The sequence below is a fragment of the Serinus canaria genome, chromosome 10 (genome assembly GCF_022539315.1).
Source record: "Serinus canaria isolate serCan28SL12 chromosome 10, serCan2020, whole genome shotgun sequence".
Lineage (NCBI taxonomy): Eukaryota > Metazoa > Chordata > Aves > Passeriformes > Fringillidae > Serinus > Serinus canaria.
The window spans coordinates 17,692,596-17,713,038 of NC_066324.1; the positions used below are offsets into that span (position 1 = coordinate 17,692,596).

The following is a 20,443-nucleotide window of genomic DNA, read 5'->3' on the forward strand; positions in this document are numbered from 1 at the left end:
CAGCACCTGCAAACCCTCACACCAGACCCCTTTAATGCCAGCAGATCCCAGACCGGACCTCCCAAGCCTGCAAACTCCTCCACCAGATCCCCACCCGGAACCCTAAGCACTTCCCCACCCTTGCCAGCCCTCCCCAGCTCCTGCAGCCCTCCACCAGATCTCCCCCTACTCCTGCGGACCCCTCATGAACCCCCAAAGGAGCAGCTCAGCCCAGCAGGTGCTTCAGCTTCTCTTTATTGATGAACAGTTGTGCTCTCCACCCCAGGGCCCATCAGAGTGCTGGGTGAGGGGGGGGCTCTGGGGTGGTGGGGGAACATGACTAACACAGGAGACAACGCTGCAAGAGGAGCACGGGAAGCTCTGTGCATGGAGCCAACACCCTTCCCCTGCCCCCATTCCCGAAACAGCCAGCTGAGAAAGGCTGGATCTGCCTTGGATTGGGTCTGGAGAGGCGCATAGCCATTACAGGAGGGGGGAGTAGCAGCTTGCCTCGAGCAAGGAGGGGTCCGCAGAACCGTTGACTACACATCACCTCTCCCCTTCCCCAAAACCCCACACCAGGGCCAGGGAAAGGGACATTTCACACTCTGAGGACAGTAACCAGGAAAGAGGAGTCCCAACAGCACGCAGGAACCTCCTACGCTGACTCCAACACACATCAAGGCAGGACTTGAACTACAGGGAGAGATTTTTAAAAAACTAAACACTTCAAGTATATTTTTTTTAGTGATTCAAGGTCTCTTGCCCCTGCTGCTGCTGCACTGGGTGGTGTTTAGCAACCTACATCCACTCTAGGGACAAGGACAACAGCGCAAGCGATGGCTGGTCTACTGCAAGGGGAGACAGGGCGGGGGGGTGGTGGGAGGAGAGGGGGCAGGGGGAGAAGGCCCAGTGGGCACTCAGGGGACGGGCACCGCACGCATGGTGTTGGTGTAGCCAGAGCCGGGGCGCCAGCCCGTCAGCACGATCACCAGGTCGCCGCTCTTGAAGAACCCTCGAGCTTTGCCTAGGAGAGAAGAGGGAGGCGTCAGAGCACAGTCTCACCCTGTCTCCTTGCCATGGGGCAACAGTGCTCATCACCCACTCCCTGAGTCACTAAGGCTGCCTGTGCCACAGCAGCTGGGGCTCCAGGAGGGTATTAAAACCCCCCCTTCCTGCTGCCCACTCATCTGACACCCTTCGCCTCTGCTATGGGGTTCTCTGCAACAGAGCTTGAAATTAAACAGCACATGGTTTGCAGGAGTATAGGACAGAGTCAGCCCCACTCCAGGCTTCCCTTCTCCCTCAGGAGTGCTGAGTGTCACAGGTCTATCACTCACCACCATAAACCCAACCGAGTCTTCTGCTGGAAACTCCTTAAAAGCAGCTGTGCCAAACCCACCACCCCATTTCCCAATCGGATGTGGTTCTGCTCACGCAACCACCACCTGTTTCCCGTCCGGATCCTTTTACCACACAGGCAGCCAGTTCCTCTCTTGCCATCACCAGCGATCCCAAAGCACCATCTAGGTGCTCAGGGTCACCAAGTCCCAGGTGAGGAGGAGGGTGCCACTCACCAACATTCATGCCCAGAGCAACACGCAGGTCCACATCCTCAGCCCAGGCATCCAGGGCGGGGTCTTTGCAGAGCACGGGGAAGATGCCACGGTACAGGTGGGCCTGGCGCGCCGTCTGCTCATTGCGGGTGATGGCGATGATGGGGGCCCGTGGGCGGTACCGCGACACCAGGTGTGCTGACCTGCAGGGAGAACAGCCACACTGGGGCTCTACACAGCCACCACAGCCTCCAGAGAGGACACTGGGAAAGGCTTGCAGGAGCACAGCAGCCCAAGGTCTGTCTATCAGCCACCAGGGCTCCCCAAAACCTCTGGGGGGACGTGACCAGTCTCCACAAAAGCCACTCACCAACCAGCTTGATGCTCTGCTGGACTCCCAGTTAGGCAACTGGGCAGAGCACCACTGGTGGCGACAATCTCCTCACCATCAAGTTTAGAAAGTGCCATCAGGGTGTTTTGGTCCCTGAACAAGCCTTTACTTGTCTCTGTTGCTATGTTAGGATGGCGAGGTGCCATTTATTCTGGCCTGCGCAAGCAGGCCTTGGCATCTCAACAGGGGTCCCTGAATGTTCCCTGTTTTGAGGAGCTCCCAGTTTTCAGGGTGGAAAGAGCCGGTGCCAGCAGCACTGCCCAAAGCATGCCAAGGAGGAAGCCATCTGCCCCCCAGCCACCTACTGAAGCCAGCAAACAGGCCACTTCCTCCACACAGAACTCTGCTCCTGCACCCCCATGGGAAGTAAATGCAACAGAGGCCAAAATTTATACTGGGAAGTTGGGCACAAAGTCTTTAAAATGCCTTAAAATAGCAGCAGCACAGCCTAGGTGGGGACTAGACTACAGTTTTTCTTTCTCTGAGCACTGCTAAAGGGAATCTGCAAACAGATTCAAACTGCAAGGCTGCGGCATCTGCAGCTCCCTCTTTCCAATGGACATGCTGGTGTCTCCACTTGCTTTTACAGCCTCATTTAGAGAAGCCAAGCTCAGCAACACTCAGATGCAAGGTTTGCTGCTTAAAGCAGGGGTCAGCAGACTGCTCCAAGCACCCAACCACACGTGCCAGCTCTCAGACAATCCTTCCCGTACTGTCCGAGCCGCCTCCCATGAGATGCGGGAGATTCAGGTACTCACAAGAGTTAACCTAATCCACAGCTAAAAATATTCAAATATCAGAGTTCAAATCTCTTTAAGAAGGTCAAGTGTAAGGCTGGAACATTCGACAAAGAAACATTAGAAGCATGAGGACATCCAGAACTCAGAAACTGGTGCTTATAGCTCCCTCCTCTCTGCAGAAAATAATTTTCTGCTCAAAATCATTTTAAGCTGTACATTTTGGTGAAGGTTTCACCGATGGTCCGCATCTTCAGGTACATGTGCTGCACTACTGTTTTGGTGTGAATCCTCTGTGAGAAATCCTCATTTCCTTCCAGAAAGCAGTCTGAGACTTATGGTCGGACATGCTTTGGGAGCAGGCAGCCTAGGTCCTCTAGATAGAAGAGCTGATCCATGAGGCTCCAGCTCCCATTCCACAACTGGAAGAACAAGTCTCTGCTTGGCAGTTGTCACCGTTGCTGGACAGAGATCCCAAACTACATTGTTCCAGCACACTTCACCTGCAGCCACTGAGCTCACCTGGTGCTTGCCAGATGCCTGTCTGTGCAGAGAGATTACCTGCAGGCAGGGACAAGAAATCCTGGAAGAGGACATTTCCAACACTTTCCTCTTCCCTGCCTACCAATCACAGGCTGCGCAGTCCCTCTTCGCCCCTTGGGCTCAGGCAAGCAGGGCTGATGACTGCAAAGTCTAGCAAGGGACCAATAATTTGGATGCTACTAGAAAAGGCCAAAGCCTTGATTTAAAAAAAAAAATAGATTATGCATCCACTGAACTTCTGCCTCACTGTTACGTTGATGATTTCTTGCCAAGAAGTTTGAATTGAAGCTGCAACACTTATTTTCCCTTGGCTCTTCCAGCTGGCACCACTGCCACTTGCAGCAGTGAGGGGAGGCTGGGCTCGGAGCTGGTGCCACGCTGGCAGAGGCAGGCCGAGGACTCAGAGCGTAGGGATGTGTGTCCATCTCCCGAGGAACCACCACCGCAGGCACTGCCAGAACCTGACTCCACTGGTCTCTCAAAGCCATGGGATTCTCCTTTCCCCACCCTGTCACACAGCAGGCTCGACCTGGGGGCACTGTCCCCTCCTACCTTCCAGACTTGGTGAGGACAATAATGGCCCCGCTGCAGCACTTGAAGGACGCTTCCACAGCGCCAACTGCAGCGGCCTCGGTGGGGTCGCAGTTGAGGGGGGTCAGACGACGCAGTTCCTCAAACAACTGCCTGTGAAAGATGGCGGCTTCGGCCTCCCGGGCAATCTACAAGAGCAACACGCGTTCGGAGACAACACTCACGTGGCAGGCGCTCGGGCACAGGGCAGGGCGAGGTGCTCCAGCACAGAGTGCCACATCTGCACTGCCAGCCTTTGGCATTGTCATTAACCAGCGAGCTCAGACTAAGCTCACCCCAACAGCATGTCCCTGCAGAGGAACCACTCGATTCCCAAGGGTTTTTTTTTTTTTCCAATGGTGGCACCTCGCCCTGTCAAGCCCACACTCAGGTGACACTCATGCCAACTGCCAGGCACTCTCGCTCTGCTCCTGCCTGCTGGGATCCCTCCCTGGCACGGGGTCAGCTCACATGGCAGCAGTTACACAAGGTCGGCATGGGCAGTGATCAGCTGGCCAAAGACTGCAGTGTTAGAGTGCAGCAAGTTTAGCCACAGGAAGGGCTGGCCCAAGCCCCCTCTCTGAGCCCTACCTGCCGGACTCAGTCAGGACTAGCACAGCTGCAGCTAAGCCCTTAAAAGAGGCCTCCACCGCGCCCGCCGCCATGGCATCGGCAGGGTCCCTGTTGTTAACATTGAGGCGTAAAATTTCTTCGAACAGCTGTCGATGGAACATTGCGGCCTCAGCCTCGCGGGCGATCTGCAGGCCCGAGTGGGAGGGAAGGAGGAGAACAGAGGAAAGAAAAGAAGGAAAGATACCAGAGGAACATTGAGATCATATTAACTTGCTTAATTGTCATAGTAGTGCATGCAAGAAGGTATTACAGTGAAGCTTTTTGTCTCTCGGCTTTTGACTTTGCTAAATGCAACCAGACTAAAATTCGCCGTACCATGGGACTGGCAGGCCCCAGTCACTGGGCAGGCGTTCCAAACATGGAATTTTTGTTGTATTTGGGAGTTCCAGCAGAGCAGGCAAATGTAAATTCCTTTTCAAGGAGCAGAACAAGCCAGCTCAGAGCCAGACTGTGCTTTGTCATGGCTGCTTATTACTTCCCTGAGACACTCTTATGCCACCTACCTGCCTGCCCATGGTCCTGCTTGCAATTTTGTAAGAGGGAATATCTGGCTTCCTTTCCTAGGCTCCCAACAGCACAGAGTGCTGCTGGAACAGTTCTCATGGAGCCAACATGCAAGTAACACATTTTAAATGTCACCCCTGAAGGTGGGAGACTGTTCTCTCAGTCTTGTTACATTTAGATTCACTTCAGGGTCAATGAAGATTTAGTTTAACTTCAGAGTCAATGAAAATTTGGCTTACCTTGAGAGCAAATAAAGATTTATTTAAGAGAGCCAATAAAGATTTATTTTAACTTGAGAGTCAATAAAGCTTCACATCCAAATGGGATACCAACTTCCTTTTGGTAATAGGGAAATAAATAGGAACAAGTCTTCCTTATAGGGCTGTCACAGTGTAGATGTTGGAGTGTTTGTACAGTGCCACACATGGACAGATGAGAGGGACAGAGGCACAACTAAAGGCTTTGTGTTCTGGCTGAGGATTGGCAACAGGTTCAGCAACCTGTTCATCCCAGAATCCTGGGAATCATCATGTTTAATCATCTCAGAAAGCCTGACAACCTGATAAAGAAGGCTTGCAGAGACTAGAAAAGCATGCAAAGGTTCATGATCTTCTCAAGGACAACTTCACCCAGTTACTCCACAAAGGGAACAGCTGCTACACAAAGCATGACAAGTTCATGCTGAATTAGAGACTGATGTGCCATCACAGTGAAAGCTTTGGAGTTAGAAAAATCAGAATTTTGCTACTCTAGTGTTAATGAATTATTTTATGTGATGCTGGGAATTATCCCTTCCACAGTTATCAGTTTAAGCCAAAGTAGTTAAGTATCTTAGGTCTAAAAATAACAGGACACAGGCAGCAGGCCGGAAAAGCAGGCCAGTGCCAACTTGTCCTAAAAGCACATTGTTACTGCTGGATTTAGATAAAAGGGGAGTATTTGCATCACAACACTTACTCCAAATGTAGGAGCTGGAAGCCTGGTAGTTTATTTTCAGCTCCTGAACAAAGGCAGCAGGTCCATGTAACACAGAGAGCAAATCTGATTTTAGAGGGAAGTCTGCACTCCCCACGTATAATGGAAGGTGGGAATACAGGTGTCTGCTTTGACAGCAGCTGCAGAGGGGCACAGCAATCCCTAACTTCACCCCACAGCTGGATCTGCTCAGACAGGAATTGCTATAGAGGGTTTCCAGTTGGTGCACAGGTGGAGATACCAGGGAGTTGGGAGAAAGGAAAATTGAGAGGCTGTTTGAACCTTGGTCCCATCAGGCAGCATAGCATGGCCAGGCTGGGCTTTGAAGTGTGGATCCTGGAGTGGAATGGTAAGGATGCCCACTCCCTCCTACAGCAATCAGTCTGCCCAGTATTTAGAAGTGTGCTACTGCCCACTTCAGATGGTAACAACCACCTGCTCCAGCCATGCTGTAGATCCCCAGACCATGGTTATTCAGGACATTGTTGCTGGGCTTGACTAACAAGAATTGAATTAGCTCAGAGGAAAGATCCTCACTGTACTGGCATGTGCTCCTACCATAAGAGTTGGCACCTTGCTGCCTAGAACATCTCACAGTTAATCTCTATTTCAATTTCTGCACAGTGTTAAAGCCTTCAGTGCTTATCCAGGAGCCCTGGTGGAATGAACACCATGCCCAGGTCTGTAGAAGAGGGAAGCACATGGAACAGGTACAATACAACCTGCTCAGACCAAAGAATTAATGCCAGGATGGAAACCCAGGTGTAACGTTTGCTGCAGCAAGTTCCCAAGTCTTGGTAGGCAGTTGATCTTTGTGATTGAGGGGTTGGAAAAGGAGGGAGAAGCTTTAAGGTGCACTAGTATTGGTTAGTAAAGTTAGTTAGTATTTGGCCTGTAAAGGAGCAACACTGCCCACTGATCCTAAGTTGTATTTTACATTTGCCTCATGCAAAAAACACCACTCCATATTGAGGTAAAACATGTTTAGGTACCACACTGCAAACCAACACTGGTTGAGTTGAATAATCTATAGAAGCTGAATTGCAAATAAAACTGGTGAGAGTTAGAACTTGTGATGTGATTCACATTGTGTTGTGATTCACAGCACTGGTAACTGGGGAGCAGCAATGCATACAGGTACTTGACATAAGGCTTATATCAGCTGAAACATGAACTTCAAGCAGAGCAGAGGTTTCTGGCAGTTCAGGCATGTAAAAATATGGTGCTGTCAGTACTCATGCAACAAACCCCCCAACCCCCAGCACGCAGCAGGTGCTGAATGCAACAGTGCTATAAATCACCCTCAGGAGCCTCCCCACCGCCTCCCAAGCAGGACTCAGCCAAAACCTTTTATTATCCATAGATAAACCGCTTAAAGCAGCTCCTTGACCCTGCAGAATTAAAGCATTTAATATGCCACTGCAATAGGACATTGGATGAAATTTCAATTGAGGTAAAGGCAGAAAGAAATTTAAAGTTTTATATCTCAGCATTACAGAGCAGCTCTCAGCTCTGCTTGGCAAGTTTGGAGCACACAAAGTGAGATTCCAAGCCATCAGAACCATATTTGCTCAAAAAAAGAAAAAAAATCACCCACAGCAGAGTGCGAGACAAAAAATGGCTATTTTAGGCAGCCATTTAGGCCTTGGAGCGGCCAGCTCAGAGCAAGGTGGTGTCCCTGTCCCCAGCAGGGCAGGGCAGTCAGTACTCACAGCGTGCTGCATGCGCACAGCCTCGAGGGGATAGTCTCCCTTGGCTGTTTCCCCGGAGAGCATGATGCAGTCTGCGCCGTCCAGGACAGCGTTGGCGACGTCGCTGCCCTCAGCACGGGTTGGGCGAGGCTTCTTGATCATGCTTTCCAGCATCTGGGAGAGAACAAACCCACAGGCATCAACACACTGCCAGAGGAGGTAGCTGCACTTCAATACTCCTTATGGCTTGGGCAGAAAGTGGGATGCAACCTCAGGAATTCCAGGAGTTCTCCAGGGGTATGGAAAAGAAAGAGGCTCTGCTACCTAAACCAGTTTTGATTTAAAGCCTCCATCAGTAAGGAAAATAACCCTTCTATTTTATACCCATTCCACATTTAGTCCTTCTCTAGGTAGATTTAAGCCACACATCCTAGACAAAATACTCCAATCTTCCATTTTAACTTCTCAGCACAAAGCTTGCTCCAAGGAACTCAGAGCTCTTTAGAGTAGTGTGGCATTAGATGCATTTAAGGAAAACTCAAATCCAGTCATACATTTTTAAATTTGGGGATTATATCATCCAGAAATCATAGAGAGCAGGGTCTGCACCAATGAAGTCACCTTCCCCCAACACAAGATTTCAAATGCTTTAGACAATACATACAGGGTAGTAAAAGCAGAGCAGTTAACTCCACCAGCTTTCTAAGTACCCCCACTTAAGAGTGGAAAACAGGACAGCTTTCCATGAGGTGAACACTTCTTAATCCCACACCCCAGTTCTGGCCAGCTCTCCTGTCTTCCTTGGGTGCTCAGCTTCCCCCCAGCTGGAGCTCACCACTTGTTTAAACACTATTTGCTTCACCCATAGGACATTGCCTGAGGCTGCATTTCAGCTGCATTTCTGTAGCAATACAGGAAAAAGGAGCACATGCCACTGTAAATCCAGAACCTTCTTTAATGATTACTGTCTAAAGAAGCCTTCACTTCCACAGCCTGTGTGCAGAGCAAGGACAGCCAGGAAACCAGTCCTCCCAGTGCTCAAGGACTGTGCAAGTGATGCCTACCACACCCAGAAAAAGGGGAAGGATCCTTTACTCAGTTGCTTCTGAAGCTGCAGTGTGGGTACATTTTCTAGGATACCTGGGAACCCCAGCAAACTTTCCCTGTCAGGCAGGGATGAGTTACCACAAGATGCCAAGAAAAGCATGTGCCATTTTCCCTATGAATTTGCAAGCTCAGCCCCAAAAGCTCATTACCACACGATGTTTTGAGGCGTATAACCTTTGGCAAGAGGTCCCATAATCTAACTGTGAACAGATCCCAAACACAGAAATGCCTAAATACGAGCTTTTCAGCTATGAGCAAAACTTCTCTACATCTCACTCTTTAACCGATGCCATGAACATGAACACACGGCTGCCCTCAACATTCCCTCCTGGCCAGACTCTGGCAGTGAGAAGCCAAAGGTCTTCCAGTGTTTCCAGTACCTGAGTGGCACAGATGATGGGTTTGCCAGCCCTGTTGCAGCGCCCAATCATCATCTTCTGGGCCAGGAAGACTTTTTCAGCTGGGATCTCGATTCCCAGGTCACCGCGGGCCACCATAATGCCATCGCTGGCCTCCATGATCTCATCAAACCTGACAGCGAGAGAAGAGCTGTGTTATCCCATTTGTTCTGCAAAGCACCTTCCCATCTGTCTGTCCTCCTCTGAAAGGAGCACTCACGCTTTTCATGGGCTGTTTGGGTTCTTGCATTGCCAAGGAAGGAGAAAGAAAACCAGAAGCAAGGCACAGCACATGTTCAGAGCTACACAAAGCTGCCTGAAGCTACAAAAAGGGAGTGTGAGTCACTTTATTTCAGTGTGACAAACCTAAAGCATCCCTTGCACAAAGCTCACCTGCGCACACCCTCATGGTTCTCAATCTTGCTGATGATCTTGATGTTCTTTCCCTTTTCCCCCAGGACCTTCCTGACAGCGTGGACATCAGCAGCCTTGCGGATGAAGGAAGCAAACACCATATCCACGTTCTGCTCCACACCGAATTTTAGGTCCTGAATGTCCTTTTCAGAGACGGCAGGCAGGTCGACAGCAGCGCCGGGCAGGTTCACGCCCTTCTTGCTGCCAAGCATGCCACCATTCTCAATCTCTGTCATGACATAGTCCTTCCCTGAAACACAGGTTCCCATGGTCAGTGTTTACAGGACAGCTCCTGCTACCAACTCCCACACCACCTCCCTGCCTGGGAACTGCGGTGTCAACAGTGGCACACGCGATAAAAAGCACATCCCATCTCTTCAGAGCATTTCTGTACCACGCAAGCTTGCAGTTTATCCTTGGGAACACAATAGATTGGTCTAAAACAACTTCTAGGCTGTTCCTGGATAAGATAGCAGCTGTTTACTGCAGGAGGTTGGGATTGCCTCCCCCAAGAAAAGCTAACAGGCTGCAATTTTGCACACAGAGCCCTGCAACACCAAAGCCTCGCCTCCCACTCCCTACATGCTCACAGATTGAGAGGCTTGAGGCTACAGCAGTTTAGGCAGCACTATAAAGGGAGTATTATGGAAGTAACCTTGCCTCTACATTACCAGTTAAAACCAGTTCTGTCTCTTCACTACAAAACCCAGGGTCTGTGCTGTAAAACCAGTTAAAGCCTCCATTAAGAGCATTAATTAGCCTGGCTGATCATGAACAGTGGTACAGCCCTACCACACATTCCTCTCTGAAGATGTAGTTTTGATGCCAGCACAGTGAAATCCAGATGAAGTTAGTTTTTGTAAAGTTCCTACACTTGAGATAGAGACATTTACCTCAAAGTCTCACCAAACCATCAAAAACCATGTTCTCCTTTCTACAACTGCAAATTAAGGAACAGTTACTGGAGGGAAACCACAAGTATGTCCTGAGGAACACACAAATAGGCAGAACTAAAATGGCTGTTACCCACCTTTCTCCTTAACCACCAAAGAAATCAGACCATCATCCACGTAGATTTTGCTGCCAACATCTACAACTTTGATGAGATTCTTGTAGTCCACCCAGAGTGTGTTCTCATCACAGTTCTCCATGAAGGCATCATCCAGGGTCACTTTGAGCTGTGCACCCTTCTTCAGCTCCACTTCTGCTGTGCCACTCTGTGTGACAACAAAACCAGTAAAAACCAGTACACCACCACCTCGCAGCCCACAGCAGTTTGTCAGAACTTTTGGGAGGTGGTTTGTTACCTTATTTCCTATGATATTTTTTTGTTTGGAAATGGCCACAGGCTTTACATGGTTTTAAGTCTGTGTGGTGAAAAAAGTGTATAAAAAAAGCAACTTACTCCCTTAATGAGTCCAGTTCGGATTTCAGGTCCCTTGGTGTCCAGTGCAATAGCCACAGGTCTGTAGGCAATGGGATCAGAGGCAAAGCTCTCTGTGGCTTCTCGCACGTTCTTGATTGTGCCCTCATGATACTGGCAAGAGAAGAAAAAAGATGGAAATGTTAAAGCTGGTTCTACCTGGCTGCTTACAGAAAAGACGCCAGTGCATCCCAGAGGCTGTCCAAGCTGACTGTTCTGCTCCCAGCTTCAGTTCTACCGTCAAAATTTAACCCAGACAAAGCTTCCTGTAAAAGTGCAAGGATACAAGGGCCTTCCTGCCACAAAGGTGGAGTCTGGAAGTTATCTGATGTGCCCTCAGCTCTAATTCAGGAAGGACATCTCAAGGAGACAGTCCCAAGGTCTGGCTGAAGTGAGTTTTCACGAGGACACACATCTGCCATTCGAAGGTGGCTCACCAACCCAGAGGCCTGCAGGAGTAACTTTTCCAAAAGCTTACCTGAACACCTGCCTATTCAACACAGCAGAATATTCACAGCACCAGCAACTGGATAATTGTGTGCATTCAAAGAGACCTGATGGCAGAAGAATGTCACGATGCCACACACAGCTGTGCTCTTCCTACCATCAGAGCAAGAGAAGATGTCTCTCCACACTGCTAGCTCCCACACAAACTTCCAGCCTGACCCACTATCAGTCCTGCAAGTGGACAGGCTTTCACTCTTTGGCCTGAATTCCCACAGATAAAGGACTTGCTAAAAGAACGTTATCCATGTAAATATTTACAGTTTATTTCCGGAGTCAAAGCAATCACAGACAACTCAATAGTCCAGCACCACACACCTGGCTTCTAAGCCTTGTTTGTGAGAGCATTTTGTCAAATGCTGCCAGTTTTAAGATATTTTTGTGACAAAACCCATACCAGCTCCCTCAAATGTGCTACAGATGGCCAAGAGATCAGTTTACTTGACTTGTTTAAATAACATTAAGAGATAACCCCAACTACTTACAACTAGTAAGAGTTGTGTAACACTTGACAGACCTTAGCAGATAACACATACCCTTTCCTCTCTGTGCCACATGAACTGATGGAGTTTGACCTGACTCACCTCGAACACTCGGTTCCCTCGTGTAACTCACTCACCCCAACACGAGCCCTCCACACTGACTTCAGTATCTCAGGGATGATAAGCCAGCACCAGGAAGGTTGGACTGGAAAAAGCCATGCTGAAGTTCACGTGTGTGCCCTTAGCCAGAAATACCTAACAGCTGATAACTCTTTATAGCAGGAAAATGAGTCAGTTTATTGACTGTGTGAAATCTGGGACTGAGACGGCCTTGACCCTTCCAGGCACAGCACCTGAGTGGATGCAGCACACAAAACATGCCCTGACAGTGCCACAAAAGTTATCTGAACCTAATCATCTGATATTTCCATTTTAGTTTGATACCAAGGACTAACTGGCTCTTAGGAAGTCTGACTTTCAGAAGAGTTACACGTGCAGAACGGGAATGCAGGCAGAACTGGAGGTAAAAGCCATTTTTAGTCTATGTAAAGGGAGCCAAGTGGGTCCCAAAGCACCTCTTGTAAAGCTCAAGCCCTCGTAAATGCTGTGGGGTGGACACAAGAACTGAAGCACCTGTGACAGATGGAAATTCTTTGGACCTTCACCGGAAATGAGGGCATTTTGGAGGAGCCAGGACAGGACACAAGCTCAGGACTGGCTATGGCTGATGGTCACACTCTGTAGGTGACAGCCACACCAGAGCTTGCAGTCAGCTTTGTTGGTGTGAAATGTGTGATTAGACCTCACACAAAGCAGGAAAACCTCAGCCAAGTTCACAGACCACAGCAACTGGGCAATAACGGTGTCAGAATTCCCAGTTTCAGCCTGGCCACCAAATCCCTGACGTGTCACCTGGCCCAAGCGCCACTCAGCTTAAGGATTTGACTCCTGGGACACATTTACTCCACAATATTCTTTCTCCAGGCTGATTTCCCAACTGCAAGACATGCACTGACACTACCCCAGGGTGGTTAGTCAAGGTCTGATGGTTGCCCACAGTTAAGTATCAGCCCTTCTGATCCGGACACTGCCCTATGCTCATTAAAGGCTACCAGGGTGAGAGGCCAAGCTGTTACATACCACGCGGTTCATGGGTCACTAAGTAAAGCCACCTACAGCTGCTACTGGGTGACATTTTGAAAGTTGGAAAGCAGCCAGGGTCAAAAAAAAACCCAAAAAACCTCAGCAGAACGGGATCCTCAGCTCCTCCAGTATCACTGAGGGTGTCAGCTATTTATAGCAATAAGAACTTGACTGTCATGGAGTGTTGATTTCTTCTGACCTTATTCTTCTGAGCACACCACACCACGTCCCAAGCTCCACAGAGGGACCTGAGTGCCAGGAATGCATCTGAAGCTGCTGGTTAGCCAGAAAACCCAGGAGCCCATTCTTCCCACTGAGAACAGTAATTACAACAAAACACCAATAACAGATGCCTTTTGATCAGGGTTATTCACGGATTGCCTGCTTGCAAAATCCCCAGCAATGCAACAAAAAGTGAGATTAACTGATAGTGTGACCTCCTGCAGAGCTGTAAAACAGGGACAGGTCTTCCCAGCTTCTGCTGCACACTGGGAAGCAGCAGCTTTGGGATCAGCAAAATATGAGGAAGAACTGAAGGATTTCATGGCAAGCAGTCAGCACAGTGTCAAATATCAGTTACCTGGCTTCCTGCTACAGGGCAGGGTGTGGAATTGAGTTGCTTTTAAAATGGCTCACAAAATACACTTCAGTGTTATCAACAGTGACACAGGCTTGGTATGTACAACCATCATGCTTTCCCCAAAGCAGCTATTTGACCTTCCCACACCAAGGATGGTCTGGATGAAGCTGGTTTTCCTTCCTCCCTAAGGACAGGATCAGCATACACACAGGGGCTGTAGCAGCTCGGACCGCACCCTCACCTCATGGGTGCCGTGAGAGAAGTTGAGGCGGGCAACGTTCATTCCAGATTTAATCATTTCCTTCAGCTTGTCCACAGAGCGGGAGGCCGGGCCTAGGAGGAACAAACAGTTTGAACATTAACTTTAGAAAAATAATGAGGTAACCCACACAGACCAGGCTGTTTCATGTGGAAGAGAAAAGGTAAATGGATACAGCATTGCTCAGTGCTGCAGCAGCAAATATTGTTTCAACTTGCCCACGGAGTGCAGCAGAACCCAAGTGATTCCCATTTCCCTGGATACTGGATTCACTCCCAGCAGTAACACAGGTTAGGCAAACATGGGAAAGTCATGTTCCTTCACCACACAAGTTGAGCCCTGGCAAGGGATGAAAGTCAGATCCTTCTCACAATTTCCCTCATAAGTTTCACCAAGGTGTGGGCTCCTAGCTGCAATTCTCTCCTGTCTAGGAATAGCCTACCAATGGTGCAGATGATGCCGGTGTTCCTGGCGATGGTTGGCTCCGAGTCGATGTCCAGGCGGCACATGTGCTCCAGGAAGGTGTCTGCCATGGCAGCATGCAGCTGCTGGGTCTGGATGGCAGCTGCATCGTGGTGCTTCGACATGGTTGCTAGATTCCTGTGTCTGGAAGGGAAGAAAGCTGTGCCAGGTTTGGGAATCACCCAACCCAAACTGCCCATCAAGCAGAGACACCAAGACAACAATGTGATGAATATGGAGGTAACAAGAAAGCTGCTACTGGGTCAAACTATCTTTATGATCCTATTTGAGAATCCTAACAGGCAAGGCACATTTCTATTTCCATGTCATCCCCCACATGGACCACCCAAAGCTCACCTGCCTTCTATGCAGATGTTCCCTTCATAGCTTCTCTTCATTGCCAGTCTTCCCTTGGAGCTACACAACGCAACAAAATTCAAGCACTTGAGTGCACAGGCAGAGGTTCTGCCTCCTCCCTCCCAGCTCTCCACTTATTTCTCCTACAGGCCTCAACTGCATGTCCCATCCCACATGGGACTGGGGCAGCTCGGCACTGGCGTGACTGCAGCACAACCAGACACAGGCAACCTTCTGCCCAGGAGCACCTAATCACAGCAAAGTCCACATAAGCCTAAACCCCATCCTTTAAGCCTGGACAAGCAAGCAGACTTGAGTTGATTAAACACAACACTTTGGCAGAGAACACATAAAAGACTGAAGATTTAAGACACTCGAAGTCCCTCTCTGACTGAAGAGGTTGCAGGTCTCCCCCACCTTCTGCACTCCCCTTCACCAACAGCACCAAAATTTATCATCAGGTTTAAAACTTTTTGTATTTTTCAACATTTGGATTAAAAAACCTCTCTAAACTCAGGCTGTTTGCCCCCTCTGGACTAGAGAGCTTCCACAACAGCAGGACCATCCTATTCTTTGGGAACCAACCTATCCTTCAAAGAGGAAGCTGAGCTGCAGCTTAACAGTCCACTGGGAGGGAAGGACATTTATTTCACAGCAGCACTGGTGCCCCAGGCATTTCTAATTGGAATAATTTTGTTCTTAAGTACTAGTGGCAACTCCAAAGCTTTGTCTCTTGGACCTGCCCAGGCTAAAATCTCAGCACTACAAAAGCCTCTGGTAAAAGAATGATGCAAAGTGGTGGCTACTGACATGGGCGCATTACTCATTTTGTCTTTAAAGATTGGTTTAGCTTCAAACTCTGCACCCTAGGCACACAGGTGAGACTCAGAGCAGGCATGAGCAGCCTTCATCTGCAAGACGTGCTTGTAGAAACCCGGGCTGGGGCCCAGCTAAAAGCTGTGACAAAGCAGGAATAGAGCTGGGCTTTTGTTCTACCTGCCCCAGGCAGACAAAGCCCACCAATAAACCAGAGAATGGTATGAGGGGCACACACTGTCCAGCTCAGCATATCCAGCTTTGACACAGAGGCACCAATAAACCCAAAACCTCTGGCAGAGCTGGCAGGACTGAGCACAGTGAAGGGCAGAGCAAGCCCTGCCAGCCTGCTGCCTGGCCCCGATGCTCCTCCCCTGCTCCGCAGCCCTTCCTCACGTACGTGCAGATCCTCGCGCAGGCAGCCCTGACTCACCCTCACCACGCTGCCATGCGCCACAGAGCAGCCAGGCCAGCAAAAACCATAATTTGACCTGGCAAAGCTTTTTTCCCCTCAGCCCTGCCAAAAGCTGCTGATTCATTGGAGTCACTACAAGAAGGTCTGCCCACATGAAAAGCCCAACAAAGTCTCATTATTATAGGAAAACCCTCTGGTCAGTTCTAAAACATTGTGTTTCAGCCCTCTAACACTTGCTGTTTCACCCTCCGACACCTGCAGAGCAGTGACAGTTTCCTCAGATGCCAAAAAAAACAAGCCTTTGCTGGGAAATCACCTCCACGCACCGGCAATCGGGTTTGCACAGCTTCTAGGAACGAGAGGAATACTGAACAAGGTATCCCAACACGAAAACTGCAGCAAGAGCACAATTTGGAAGTTTATAAAAAAATAGTCAAGTGATTCTCCCTGCCTCATGGAAATCCCCCACCCACTCATGTCATTTGCAAATATAATTTTAACACCCTTGAAGTCTTTATGAAGAGAAAGGAAAAGTTCACTTCCCAGCCAGTATCCCCTTCACAAGGTTTTCCAGCAGTTCAGAGGGCTCAGAAAAATTAACCGCAGACACAGTGACCTTGTCCAGGGGCGAGAGCAGAGACGCAGGAGCCAGAAAATATCCCTAACACCCATCTGTCCACAGAGCACCATGCCCACGACCACCAGGAGTCTTTTCAATACTCCCTCCTGCCTTCCACCACCGTGCATTTACAAGGCATCAACTGAATTTTACTGGAATGACCAGTCTCATATTTATAACAGGAATGTCTGGCATTTCCCACTACTCCGCTTTTTTTAACATCAAACAGAGGAGCAAGGACTTTAAGGACACCAGAAAACACGGAGCACTCAGTCTGGGCAGACTGAGGAAGGGGGGTGTGAGCAGTACCCTACAATGCCTGAATGTTTCCAGCACTGAATAAACCTGAATTCATTCCTCAAGGAGTAACGATTAAATCCCAAAATTTATTACTTGGCGTGCCTATGCTTCAGGCAGGGTGTCTCAATGATGTCTGGTATCTCCCTAGCTCCTGAATATTCCAGACTGAGCCATTTGAGGTTGGGACTGGTTTTTACTGTAGCCAGGTGACTAATTCCAGCCAGCTCACCCCATGGGTCAGATGAGAGAAAGCCTAAAATCACGGTCTCTCTGGACATGCCCCTTGGGGATGGAGAAAGGAGAGGGAGCAGCAATCCCCACCCAGGGCCAAGTCACTGCTGCTACTGGTGACAAAAGGAAGTAGAAACTGCAGCAGGGGCTGTCCCCAGGCCACAACCAGAGCTGTGTCACTGCCTGCAGGAACTCCAGCCAGGAGGCTCCCAGGGGGCGATGACTCGGGATTTACTAGTCAGCCTCACTTACACAACTTTAGATGCTGCACAACAAGGCTGCTCATGCCCAGTGACCCTGCCCAGAGGCAGAAATGGTTATAGTTACTGCTCAGGACAGGGTTATGAAACCAGGCAGGCCTTCAGATTCCCAAAAGAAGCCTAGAAAAACATCAGCTTTGCTCATTCCAGAAGCTAAAGGCACTCAACAGAGAAATGCAGCTCTGCAGAGAAGCAGGTTTCTACCCTGGCCTGGCATCCCCTCTCCCAGGGAGGGAGGACAGCAGATTCCTGCCAGGCAGCTGGTGCTGGAGGGGAGGTGGTGTCTCGCCATTACGTAAGGACAAAATGGCCACCCCAAAATTCCACCCCTTTTCTGCAAGCCTGGATGGAACCCAGGAGCCACCACCTGCTCCTGGCTGGCTGATGCTCTCCCCAGCATTGAGCTGCAGATAAAGGGGAGGAGAGACCCACAACGGAGATGCCTCTCCAGCTTTTTGGTAATGGGGAACAGGAAGATCAGGCTGGCTCTGGCACCTTCCCCGTGTGCTGCTGGCTCATGAGCCTTTGCTGAGTTGCCCTCCCTGGAAAGCTTAGCTAAAAAAATAAGAGGTGGCAAGCATCGGATGTTTGGTGACTAGAAAGATTTATCTCGAGGGTATTTGTAGGACACACCTACAGGCTTAACCTTGCAGAGGACAAGGAGCCTTTCAGCTTGGCAAAAAGCACCTGGCTGCCTTCAGGCAAGCTGTAAAAACCTGCTTTACAGGATAAAAGCAAGCTTGGGAGTTTTCTTTTCACATTTAACTAGGCAGAAGTGTAGACCACTGTGCTGCACCCCCCCTCCAGGATGGAGATTGCTGCACGTGGCAGCGCCCCGGTACTGCAGCCCCATTCCCTACGTGCCATCCATCACCACCCGCTGCGGCTCCATCTTCCCCCGGGAGAACAACGGCCAGGCGGGAGATAAAAGACCGAGCACGTGCTCCAGCCGGCCTGGGAATCGTCTTACTCCCTTTAAATTAAATTATCAACATGTTGGCTGGAAAGTGAATTAAGGCCGGCGGTAGATCACTCCGGCTAACAGCAATAAATGAAGGTTTTAATAACAGCTTTAGATAGATAAAACAGTAGGTAATAAAAGAGGGAAAAAAAAAAAAAACCACCCAGGCGGTGCAGACTCTCCAAGCTCTTTATCTAGTGCAAGTGAAGTTTCTCAAAAGGGTTTCACAGGCAGAAGTCCCCGGTTCAAGCACGTGGCTCACAGCAGTGCTTCCTGCCTCGCACAAAAACCTTCTGCTTAATCCGGTGATGGGCTGGAAACCTGCTGGCACCGGTACAGACCATTAACCCATCGAACTCCTTTGTATTAGCCAGAATTCTGCTCTATAAGCAGGATCTCGGGCATAAAATTACACTCTTTTAGAGGATTTTTTGTTGGTTTGTTTTGTTGTTTTTTTTTTTTTAATTAAGCACTTCTAATCGCACAAGTTCCTGGACGTGTCTGAGTAACCAAAAATTTGTCATTGCACCTTTGAGCCAAGGCAAGTCACGATGAGCAGCAGGAAAATTACCAGTTTAACGTGACAAAAACCTTCATAGAACACTGATTTTTTGTTAACCTGGGCCTCTCCGATACCGAGTTGCCTTATCAGAACAAAAGCAGGTTTTTAGAGATTGCCGTCTACTTTTAGTACTCTGAGGAGACAGTCGGGAGGTTGCCATTGTCCGCCGACAAAAGCGCTATTCATGCCTTGGCAGCTCTGCAAAGGGGGTTTAAACACGTTTGAAAGGTTTTCACAGTTCAAGAAACTGTCTAAATCAATTGGATGTATTTAAGCACGCACAATTACGGGAGAAGATAAATTCACAAGGAGCCTTTTTTTTCCGGGTGGGGGGGAAGGGGGTCGCGGGAAGAGGCTGCAGCATCGGTGGTGGGTGCAGTGAGCCGGACGCTGATTTAAGCTGATGCCCTTCGGGGAACTGCCGGCTCTTACGTGAGTGCGGGCACAGGGGGGGGGCCGGGGGAGGCGGCCTAGCGCCTCACTCCGTCTGCCTCTGACTCAGCCTCCCAGCAGCTCCTCCGCCACTGCCCGGCCCGGGCGGCAGCCGCAGCGGCGCCGTGCGCTCCGTTCAACGGCACGGCCGCCGGGCACAAGCAGGGCTCCCCACTCCTACGTGCCCCACCATATTCAGCAGGGCCCTTCACCCCAGACAGGACCCCCGCCGCACCCCCGGCCCGTGCCCGGAGCGGCCGTTTGCCGGTGTGGGCCGTGGGGAGATGCTTGGATCGGGCGTTCCCCGGCGCGGGATCGGAAGAGATGCTCGGAGCGATGGGCGCTCCCCAGTGCTGGGTCACGGGAGAACGCTAGGAAAGGGCGTTCCCCGGTGCGGGATCTCGGGGGGATGCTCAAGGAGGCAGAGATGGGGACGCGGGGCCGGGGCTACCGGCAGCCACGTGCTCGGCTCCACGAGCCCCCCGCGCGCCCCCTCCTCAACCGTCCCGTAGGGTGCGCGCCCCCTCCCCTCAGCCGCTCCCCGGGGGGACCCTCCCCCGGCGGCGGAAACATGGGCATAACGGCGCTACCGGCGTTGCCGGCCCCACCGCTCGCAGCCCCTCAGGGCGCTGTTACCTACCGCCGTTGAGTAACTCCGCTAAAACGACCTCTCGCTCTGAGCGCCGCCGCCGCTCTGAGCGCCGCCCCCACACGCCCCGCTAAGGTAATCCCGGCTGGTCGTAGCACCGCCCCTCTCATATCCCTCCGCCGCCCGCCCTGCAGGGGGCCGGAGCCCGCTGCAAGGGCGGGGCGCCGGAGCTACTTTCAGGAGCGGACGCACAAAGCAGGAGGGGGGAGCTCTGAGTCACAGCACGCGCTCGGCCGGCCAATGAGGAGGCGGCGCAGCCGCCGCGCGCGCGGATGGAGAGTGCTAGTCGCCTTAAAGGGGCCGCGGCCCCCAACTCGCGCCGAGCCCTCCGATTCACACCGACACCCTCAACTCACACCAAGCCTCCAGCTCACCACTCTGGGGGGACAGCGGCTCTGTGTGTTTTGGGGTGCTTTGGAGGCTCCCCAATGGGGACACTGGGGACCAGTGTGGAATCTCTGTACTGGAGCTACGAGGACACGGTGCTGGG

At 50.6% G+C, this 20,443-nt stretch overlaps 1 protein-coding gene across 3 annotated transcripts; it reads right to left on the minus strand.

Moving 5' to 3' along the window:
• Positions 1–216: 216 nt before the first annotated feature.
• Positions 217–20,093, minus strand: PKM (pyruvate kinase M1/2). 3 transcript variants are annotated; one of them, XM_030228635.2, is made up of 12 exons: positions 19,945–20,078; positions 14,709–14,768; positions 14,332–14,495; positions 13,872–13,963; positions 10,904–11,035; positions 10,529–10,715; positions 9,478–9,748; positions 9,067–9,217; positions 7,601–7,753; positions 3,759–3,925; positions 1,557–1,738; positions 217–1,006 (listed from the first exon to the last, which is right to left on the minus strand). In XM_030228635.2, the coding sequence occupies exons 1-12, from the start codon at positions 20,061–20,063 to the stop codon at positions 900–902; spliced, it is 1,785 nt and encodes a 594-aa protein (XP_030084495.1). In that variant the 5' UTR covers positions 20,064–20,078; the 3' UTR covers positions 217–899. The 3 variants fall into 3 exon arrangements, with proteins under 3 accessions (XP_030084495.1, XP_030084496.1, XP_030084497.1); XM_030228636.2 differs by lacking the exon at positions 3,759–3,925 and adding an exon at positions 4,368–4,534; XM_030228637.2 differs by lacking the exon at positions 14,709–14,768 and having other exon boundaries at positions 19,945–20,093.
• Between the last annotated feature and the right edge of the window lie 350 nt (positions 20,094–20,443).

Excerpts from the sequence above, each read along its gene's own strand:
- PKM (XM_030228635.2), bottom strand. The coding sequence starts at position 20,063 with ATGAGAGGGGCGGTGCTACGACCAGCCGGGATTACCTTAGCGGGGCGT. Across the intron at positions 13,964-14,331 it reads CGGCATCATCTGCACCATTG|GCCCGGCCTCCCGCTCTGTG; the intron begins GTAGGCTATTCC and ends TGTTCCTCCTAG. Across the intron at positions 11,036-13,871 it reads TCTCTCACGGCACCCATGAG|TATCATGAGGGCACAATCAA; the intron begins GTGAGGGTGCGG and ends TTCTCTTGCCAG.